Below are 10018 nucleotides of genomic sequence, written 5' to 3'. Positions count from 1 at the left end.
GTTTTTTTTTTTCCCCTTTCACTGGACCGATGTATTTTTTTTTTTTTTTTTTACCAATGCTATCCATCCCTTCCGCCAAACGTGATACGATTACATTTTATACGAATTAAAAGTACAAGTTTTTTTTTTTTACGGTCAAAGAATATGACGTTAAAAAAGTCACGCGAATGAATTTTCATTATTTCCATCAAGTTGATTCGTGCTTTTAATTTAACATGGATTGTTTTGCGACCGTTCTCTCAAATTGAATTATTTCACATTCGAATCGCGCGAATGTTAAATATAGAGGAGAAAAAAAGGATAGAAAACGGAAGAATAATTTATTTAATAATTATTTTTTTTTTTAAATATAAATTAATAATTTTAAAAATATTTGTTCTCCGCGTGTACTCGCGAAATTATATATATTTATATGCAACGAAATTGCATCGGTCTCCTCGCATACGTTACATTTATTACGCATGAAATTTAGACGCGTCGAGCATTCGTAACAATTTGCAAATATTTCGCGTATCATCGCGTACAAACCAACCACGATGAGGCTCGTAAACAATTACGAACAGCCTGCCTCGTATATCATCCACTACGGCAGATGCTCATTTCCATTTCTACAATTTTATTATTTCATTATCCCGTAACTTTCAAACACTCGTCTCCAAACCAGCGATATATATATATATGTGTGTACGAACAGGTTGCACATCTATTTCTACTTACGATTAAAATGAGAAAGGATGAGACGTCTCGTTTGCATCCTCTCCTCCCAAAGGATAGAATTTCTATTCGAGTTTCTCGTGTAGACACAAAGCGGATTGTAACAAACAGAATCGAAAGGACGAATTTCAAAAGAAACAAGTGGAAATATTACGTCGATCCACTCTGATATTATTACAAACGATCTTTAAACATGGATCGAATTCGAGTCTGAAACTTCGAAAATTCAAATTTTATTCTCCTTCTTTTCTTTTTCTTTTAGTAAATATTTACATATTTTGCTTGAGAATTGAAGTGTCATTAAATTTTGATTCCTACTTTTTTCTTCTTCTCGTTTCTTCGAATGATCTTTTCCTTTCCATTTTCGTGGAATTGGCGACGTTAACTCTTCGACGCCAGGATGGATGAACGTCACGCTCGGCCACGCACGTTTTAATTTCCTGAAAGTTGCGTGGCAGAATTAGACGAAGGCAGATGCGTGGGACACGCGCGCGTGGTTCACGGTTTAATAAGAAAATCAAACGGCGCACGAGGAGAGAGAGACAAGGCACCTGCCACGTGTAACGATCCCCTAATGACTCGTCGGAACCGTGTCTCTATTATTCTTCTTCTCTAGAAACCGGAGGGAAACTCGTTCCCGAAACTTGACGCTTTTCCACGCTCGTCGTAGTTGAACAAATTCTCCCTCGTAGATGAAATTCCCTAATAATAATAACAGAAAAGTAGAATAACAGTTGTAAATGTAACCGGGACGGGAGAAGGATTAATTATCAAGGATAAAAGATAAATGATGGACGATTTGGGAGGATGATTTTACCACCGCTTTTCTTCAATTCGAATTGAAATTGCTTTCCATCGATGACAAGCCCTCGCCTCGGATATTGAATATCGTCGAGGTGTGTAGCGTGTTCTTTAAATCGAATTCAGGTAAAAAGAATTCCGTGTTGCGTTGTTGTGGGCGGTGCAGCGGAATTATTCTCGTGTCATTGGTCGAGGACAGTGCGCGTAGCTGCGGTGGCTTACGTTGTTGGCGAGCGCAGTCGATCGGACAATGCGGCCCGCCTCACAATGAGAAAGCTGCGCCGTTCGCCTCCACGTTTCCCTAAAAACGTTTTAGGTTTTGTGCACCGTCATCGTCGTAAGGCGGCGAAATGCCTTCGTCAAGGCGAAAGGAGGGGACAAAATGGAGCGCGCGTGAGCGCGCCAACCATCCATAATAATTCGTTCTTTGTAAAGATTCGTATTCGTTCGCTCGTCAGACGTGATACGAGTTTTAAAAAATAAGGAAAATAACGTCGATGAAAGAGAACACTTTTCGAAGACTTTTCGTTATTCGACAGGAAGGAAATCGAGTTTAACGACGGTAAACGTTTCAACGATTTTCTCAAGAGAGAGATGATTTCGTCGTTGGCCTTCGAAAATGATAAAAATCCGTGGCGGATACGAGGCATTAATCCCCGTATGATCCCGGGGTATTCAAAATTCAGTATCAGGCTCGCGTCGAATAAATTCCAAGGTGAGCGCGAGCGACGCGAGCGGTGGAGCACGGGGACGGGTGGAATTCCGTCCGCGTATCGCGGAGAAGAGGCGCGCCCTTTGTGAGGAGGAAAAAATTCGTTACGGTACTCGAGGTGCGACAAGGTTAAAAAGGGATTCCCTGCATTCACCGTTGAAACCGCGCGCCTCGCCATTGTCCCTCCGCAAATGGCAAACACGAGAAAACGGTTTCAACTTTCGAGTGCCCGCACCGAGCCGTGGCCGTCGCTTCTACTCTCTCTCGTCTCGTCGTGTCACCACCACCCAGAGTGCTTCCCCCCTCGACGAGAACAACCCCCGCCATTCCGCTACTCGAGTGCTGTCGCGCTCACTCTTTTCAACTTTGATCGAGCGCCTCTTCACTGCGCATAAGATGAAATGAATTAGCGCTCCGGAACCGGAAAGCCTCCCCCTTTCATCCTCGCCTCTCTCCTTCCCTTTCCAATCCCTCCTCGCCCCATCCACTCTCCTCCTCCTCCTCTCTCGCTCTCTCTCTCTCTCCCTCGTTTCCACGCGCGAGAACCGTTGCGGTTTCCCTTCCCGAATGCGGTTCGTGCAATTTTTCTCCACGCGGCTCGTTCGTACGCGCGATCCAACGGAATGTCGTGCTTCTTCAACATCTTTCTCTCGGTTGAATTGTTCAACTCGAATGATTTCGAGACAGGAACGACCAAATCGATTCCAATATTTTTGTTTGCGGCGCATCGATACAATTATAAACGTAATTACAATTCCAATAGTAATCAACATCGTGTAATAAAGGCCAACGAGGCTTCCTTCTTTAACGCGATATTCCAATCGCGGATTAATTTTCACCGAGTTTTGAATCGAGTCAACGAAAGATTCCTCGTTAATTCTTCCTAAAATTTGTCCGTCTCCTGATTTTAATTTTCATTTCTCGCCCCGATCACGATCCCCTCTTTCTTCCTCTCTTCCATCTATCTCGTCCATCTATCTACTCGACTTTGAAACTTTGGTCGAAGCGTCGAGATGGATTCGTAATAAAGGAGCTTGCCTCTCTCTGCATATCTGCATATCGTGCATTAGGATCGGATTGAATTTGAGGCGAATGACGAGGCCTGTACACGGCTGAGGGTCCGGAAAATTGAATTGCCGTTCCGGCCACCGCCAGTCGCACAAATCATTTGCCCCGAAATTCGCTCGAATTCGAGCCGCTCGCTTCGCGATCGAAATGGAAATCTGCTCCGTTCGAATGATCGAGAAGAGGGAGAAAAAGAAACGAAAGACGAACGAAAGGGAAAAATTAGAGAAAGTCGTCGAAAGTAATCTTCGTTTCAAAATTTACTATTCGCGGGGATAACGTGTCACGTTTCCGTCACGATCTGTTGATCACGCGTTGTTTCGCAGCAGGGAGAGCAAGTTAAGTAAGTAGATTGCGCCCCAAGAAAATCGTATTTTCGAGGACGAGACGAAATTCGCTGCATGCCAAAGCGATAATGTGATTACAACTACGTTGATGCACACACACACACCCCTTTCATCTCTTACCTTGGCGCGCGAGGAAGGAAAAACAATTCCCTTTGTGCCTCAAACAAACGAAACATGGACGAACGAGAGGAAGGAGCGTTTCGATCGTTACGCGAAATACGGGTATTTCCCTCCGCGATTCCGATCAACTTCTTCACCAAACCTTTCAACATTTTACCCTCCCCCTCCCTCCCACGGAGGAACGAAAACTCGAGCGGGTTGAATGGCAAAAACGTTAGCTCGAGGCCCGATCGATTCCAGCCATCGAAACGTTACGTAAAATAAACGGCCTCCCCCCGTTAAAAACATTGAGTTAACTCGAACCGGTGAATCAAAGAGGAAACCGATCCTTTGAAACCACCGCTCTCCTCTCCCCGTGGAAAAGGAGAAGGAGGGAAAGGAAAGCGAGGCGCGCGAGCCCGGCCGAATTTTTTGATTCCGACTTTTTCCCTCGAACGGTCGCTCATTCTTGGCCGCGGATGAATGAGGCCCCCGAGTACGAAACCTCGAGTATTTCGTGAATGGGACCTGGAACCTGGTGGCGGAGGTGAGGGAAAAAAGAAAAAAAAAAAGACAGCCGGTTTTCATTCGTTCTTTCGCTCACCCGCAGCGCGAAGAGTGTCACAAGTGTCCCATTGTCGATCGACGAGGATACGAGAGCGAGTGCCTCCCCGCCCATTGTCGTCGTCCTCGTCGTAGCCGTCGCCGCTCCTTAACACCATTAACTACGTTTTACCTTAAATTTGGCCCAAAGTGGGGGCCTCTTGACAAATTTCCAGGATTTACGGCATCACACCCGATTTCACGTCGACAATGACGCGCCCGTTCATCGCCGATTCTTTTCTACGTTCCTTGCCACCTTTGCTGCTGCCTCCTCCTCCTCCTCTTCTTTCATCCTTCGACTTTTTCGCTCTTTTAATCCATTTTGTAATCCATTTAACAATCGGAGAGTGGATAATTGGCAACGGGTTCCCAACGACGACGATCCATATTTAGCGATTAATGATCCGTATTCGTGTTTTATTTATCACGAATAATCCAAAATATCGTATTTTAAACCCGTGAATTTTTATAGATTCCCCGATTCCCTGATTGAAAATTGAAAATTTCTTTCCGATTTTATTATTTGTTTGGACGACTCGAATCCTGTCAATGCGTTGCAGGAAGAGAAACGAGAGAGTTTTTTTTGCAAGATTCGTATCATCTATAAACATTTCGATCCATTTTCCAATTTTTTTTCATAGGTATAAACAACTATGCAAACTATTCGCGGATCAATTTTTTTTTTTTTCGTTCGATGATAATTTTTATAATAGGGGAATCGATATAATCGTGTGATTGACTGGCTTACCGCTGCGGCCAAAGCAATAGCGCGACGATACGATGAAATTGACACGGATTATCTCGTTCCACGTTATGAAATATTTATCGCCGCTCGTTCAACGCGTAATTCTTTCGTAAACTTGTGAAATAACACGTATTTTACATACAATTGCTATACATTATCGTTTCAAATTGGGAAATTATCGCGAAATAAATTTCAAACGAAATTGCACCATCGATCGCGTCTCTATATATACGTAAAAACGAGGGATACGTCATAAGACGTTGTTTATCAAGAAGTAACGGCTGTGCATTACAGAACGTAATGCTCCATAACGAGGGTATTGAAAGCATGGAAACGCTATAAATTTCAATGATCAATTTCAATCATTTTATTTTTTTTCCTCGTATACAGCGTTTTTCTTCTCTTCCTATCGTACAAAAATATCATTATATATACAATATTTACAAGACTTACGTAGATCGCATACACAATAACAACGCGAGTCCTCCTTCTTCTACGAATCTTATTTTCTACGAATTAACGATCCTGTCCACGGTGTGCTTGGTGCATCCTATACCCCTGAACACGACAGGCGCGACAGAAGTGTCTCGAATCGCGTTTTGATAAAGCGACGGCGACCCATCCACCCGTCTCTTCTTGTCGTCCGTTTCCTCCCCGTCCCCGTCCAACCTCCTCTTCGACAAACCGTGAACGTCCCCCTCGTAACCCATCACCCCCGCAACGCTCAATCCCTCCTCCGCCTCCCCTCGCGGAAACCGTTTCGAGGTTTTGTCCACAGAGGAGGGGAAAGGCGGGATGGAGCGGTCGAAACGATCCGCCGCCTCGACGTTGCACGTTTCCTCGACATTGCCGTCCACGGATTTGTCCGTCCTCGCGTTCCTCGCGATCGACCTCTCGTCGTCCTGCTCGCATTTCCGACTCGTCGACGAGTCGTCAACACCGCACCCCTCCTTCCTCTTCCCGCACGTGCGAAGGCAACAGCATTTCTGACTCTGTCCCGAGGGAAGATCCTCCTTCTTGTACTTGACCCTCCGATTTTGGAACCATATCTTCACCTGCTTCTCCGACAATCGTAGATTCGTAGCTATCTCTATTCTCCTGAGCCGGGACAGGTACATGTTCGAGGCGAATTCCCGCTCCAGTTCCAGCAATTGGGTGCTGGTGAACGCGGTCCGTATCCTCTTGGAGCTGTTACTGATGGAATTGGGCGACTTGGGGGGCGGCGTCGGGGTGCTGTTGCGCGACGGCGACTCTCCTGCCGCTGAAACGTCTGAACAGATAATAAAAAATTGGCGGTGAAGATCCGAGTTTTTCGGCGGAAAAAAAAAATTGGAGAAGAGATTTACCGGAAAGTCTGCTCGCGGAGGTGTTGAAAGGGGACGGGGGGCTCTGGCCAGGCATCGGGCGTAAATTGGCCAAAGCGGGCGGGCTGATCGGGACCGGGACCGGCATCGCGGGTGGCCTCGGCACCGGCCTTATCGGTTGATAGCCCAGCCCAAGGTTGAAGAAGTTGAACATGTAGCTGGGCAATTGGTTGCCGTAATACGGCAGAGGGTAGGCGGGTGGCGAGTTGTTCCCGATTAACGAGTCCACGAGGAAACTTCGCGACATACCGTTTACCAATTTATCCGTCCGATTCACGCGTGAAAGTCACGAAACTTGGAGTTTCGAGATCTTACGAGATCCTTCGAGATTCGAACGCTAAACGATCCCGAAACCACTGAACTCTCGTCGTTCCGCACCAACTCTGTCACAGCTTCGATCCTTCATCTGATCCAATCGTGAACGTATCCGATAACACTTTTCTTGCAACTCGATCTCTTTCCAAACCTTATCGTTTTCGAACGAGGAATGAACGACAAAGGTGAGAAAATAAAATAAAAAACTCGGAGATGCTCGCGGTTCGATGGTAAACCGTCCTCTGCACCCCGGCAAAGCAGCGGCCAAGATATATATGTATAGACGGGGGTTGGTAACTCCACCCAGGGGTTGGTTTCCTTGGGGCCCCCTTTTGTACGGGGCCCCGCCCTTTTCTCGAGGGTGCCCCCCTTTTCGATTCACCCTAAACCCGCGCGGGGACCGAACGGGGATCGCATCCCCTGGGATCGACACCGAGTAGGGCATTTTCTCGCAACGCTAATTCGACGGGTGGCTAATACGTCCGGAAGCTTTATACACTCCCGTGTACTCCCATCTTTCCACTATTATTGGCTTGCGCCGCACGCTCCATTCTCCCTCCCTCCTTCCCTTCTCCTTTTATTATTCTCGGCCGCATTCGTTCCTCGCAATGATTTTGAAGTATGATTTTAAATTGGCGGAAACACGCGCAAAATCCGGAGGATATACGTTCAGGGATGCGTGGGGTTCGGTTAAAGTGAATATTATTTGTTTGTTTGTTTGTTTGTTTGTTTGAGTTGCGTCTAGTAGTTGATGATTTTCGAGTTTCTTGGTATTGTAACTATTTTTTCTATAATGGTAATAATAATAGGAATAATAAGAGCTCGTCGTCTTTTATTTGTTCGCGTAAAACATGTCGAAGAATCTGCTCGGCCGATCGAGATAGGACGAAGGAGGAGGAGACGGGACGGTGGTAATCCAACGTGACTAAAGAAAGCTAAGTCATTAGTGGTTTCCTCGGGAGGGTGAAATTGGAGAACGTTTTACGGCAATCAGTGGAAACATTCACGAAGGGAAAATTTTCCAGGTAACGTTCCTTAATTTCGGCTCCTTCGTACGAAACTTTCGATCGGTTTACATTTCGACGAAGAGAAGGAGAGAGAGGAAAGAAAGGAAAGAGCGTTAAATAATTTCGTTGAAAGCATCGTGTCGAAAAGTTTTGTCGATTAAGTTGGGAGAAAAAAGAAAAAGAAAATTCTCAGGAATTCATCTCCGCGTAGGAACGTAGAGAAAAGTGTTTCGGATCCGACATCGATATTCAATAACTCGAAAGATCCAAATCGAATCCGAGCAGCTTTTTTTCTTCCTCTCTTCCTTCCATCGAACAATTTCCATTCCAGAAAGCATCTGGATTCCACGTTTACGCTTCCGATAAAGTTTGCCGCTCGTTTTATTAGATCAAACGAATAATAATAATAATCCTATGAACTCTGCAAAAAAATCCTTCGGTTTTCAACGATTCCTCTCTCTCGTTTTAATTCAGGAGTACATTAATTTCGTTTCCACACATTTCCACACATTTTAAATTATTCTGTAGATATCTTTAAATATTAAACCGGTCGAAAGAATCGAAGACGAGTAAATAAATGTTTGTCAAAGCATCGATACACGATGAATTTTAAAGCAGGACTCAGTTCCACGGCCGAGAATTTTAACGATCCCGGTTATGCGAACTCTTAAAACGTGGACATGGATCGATGAAAACGGGAGGCCAGGTTCCAGTTGTCGTTCTCCGGAGAGAACGCGGCTCGCTCAATAATTCCACGAATACGCATACTTCGAGGCAGGGAGATATTAAATTTCGTTCGTGAGATAATTCGCTGGAATAACTATGTTATTCCCGAAAATTGCCAACGAATTCGAGTTTCATTTCAGTTCATCCGTTGGCAACCCGATACGTTATATTTAATCCATCGAAGAAATGGAACAACGAACCGTGTCGAACACACGGAGTGACGGGCTTGCTTCCATTTCGACTTATTAGAGAAGGGTATCTTGCTGCTCGCCGAGTTAATCTTTTGATTGCTACGTGGCTGCTTTATCGACCGTGTCGCGCGTTCACGGTGTGTGTTCAGGAAGCGGAAAATTAATATTTAACGTCGAAAAACCTCTTTTCGAGGTATTCAGCGTCGTCGCTCGATGCCACATTTTCCTGTACTCGAACGTGTACTCTTCGACCCTTGGCCACCTGCTCCACGAATACACGTATCCTCGTATTCGAGGATCGCCGCGTCACGTGTCGACGATAATGGTGACAACGACGTATCTGTAACGAATCGTGCCTCCCTTTTTTTTCCTATCATCGTTGCTCCGCGTCGAAACTCGTATCTCTCCGTCGATGAAGATGATACAGGAGAATTTCGAACAATTTCAACGTTTAGCTCCCTTCGTTAGCGATAATTTCGCGTTAATCCACTTAGAGCATTCGAGGCAAGCTCGAATTAAACGCGAATACGTTTGAGAAAAGATTGAGAGAGAAGGAGAGAGAGCATAAGCCCTTGATTTTAAACCTCTAATAACGCGACTAATCCCATTACGATGTTACCAAGGTGAGGAGGAGGCCGGAACCACCCCGTATTAAAAATCGGAGGGGGGGGTTAACGTTGTATCGAGGAGCCGCTCGTGAATAATACAATACGCGTGTCTCTCTCTCTTCCAGCATATGTCCGGCCGATTTCGAAGGGTTGCCCGCACCCTCCTTGCGAGGGGTTGGATCCTTGCCACCCTTCCGACAACGAAACATCGAATATCGCAAACAAAAGTTAGAGACGCGCAGCGGCGTATACTTTGTTACCGCCGAATCATTACGACCGAAGGATATTTTAATTTCACATGGGGACCCCTCCTTTGGGGCATCACCATTGGCTCCCCTTTTTATTTGGGGCGTATCCCAATCTCGAGAGAAGAGAGCCGAGAGTAGACGTCTCGTCGAACGGAGGTGGAAGAAGAAGAATATATATATATATTTTGACTCGGATTTTCGATTTCTTGGTTGAGACTTGATATTAATATCGAGTAAAATAATATAATAATCCGTTCTATAATATAAGAAGGGATCGAGAGAATCGAGAATCGTCGTCCAAGCTTCGAATTCTAATTCAATTTTCCTCTTCCAAATCTGTTTGCTGTTAAAGTTTCAAAAAGTTACGTCTCGAGGAGTTGCATACGTAGCTGGGCATTTTTCAATTTTCTTTACTAGCTGGTAATACCCTATAACCTTCGTGACCTAGTTTTAAAACCTCTCCTCCTCCCAAT

At 45.2% G+C, this 10018-nt stretch overlaps 1 protein-coding gene across 1 annotated transcript; it reads right to left on the bottom strand.

Moving 5' to 3' along the window:
* Positions 1–5471: 5471 nt before the first annotated feature.
* On the bottom strand, positions 5472–6989 carry LOC725058 (GS homeobox 1). Its single transcript, XM_001120954.5, has 2 exons — positions 6433–6989; positions 5472–6356 (listed from the first exon to the last, which is right to left on the bottom strand). Exons 1-2 carry the CDS (start codon positions 6695–6697, stop codon positions 5596–5598), a joined length of 1026 nt encoding a protein of 341 aa, XP_001120954.1. The 5' UTR covers positions 6698–6989; the 3' UTR covers positions 5472–5595.
* Between the last annotated feature and the right edge of the window lie 3029 nt (positions 6990–10018).

The sequence above is a fragment of the Apis mellifera genome, linkage group LG2, assembly GCF_003254395.2.
Source record: "Apis mellifera strain DH4 linkage group LG2, Amel_HAv3.1, whole genome shotgun sequence".
Lineage (NCBI taxonomy): Eukaryota > Metazoa > Arthropoda > Insecta > Hymenoptera > Apidae > Apis > Apis mellifera.
The sequence above is the reverse complement of the archived record's forward strand: the minus strand, read 5'-3'. Positions and strand labels throughout refer to the sequence as shown.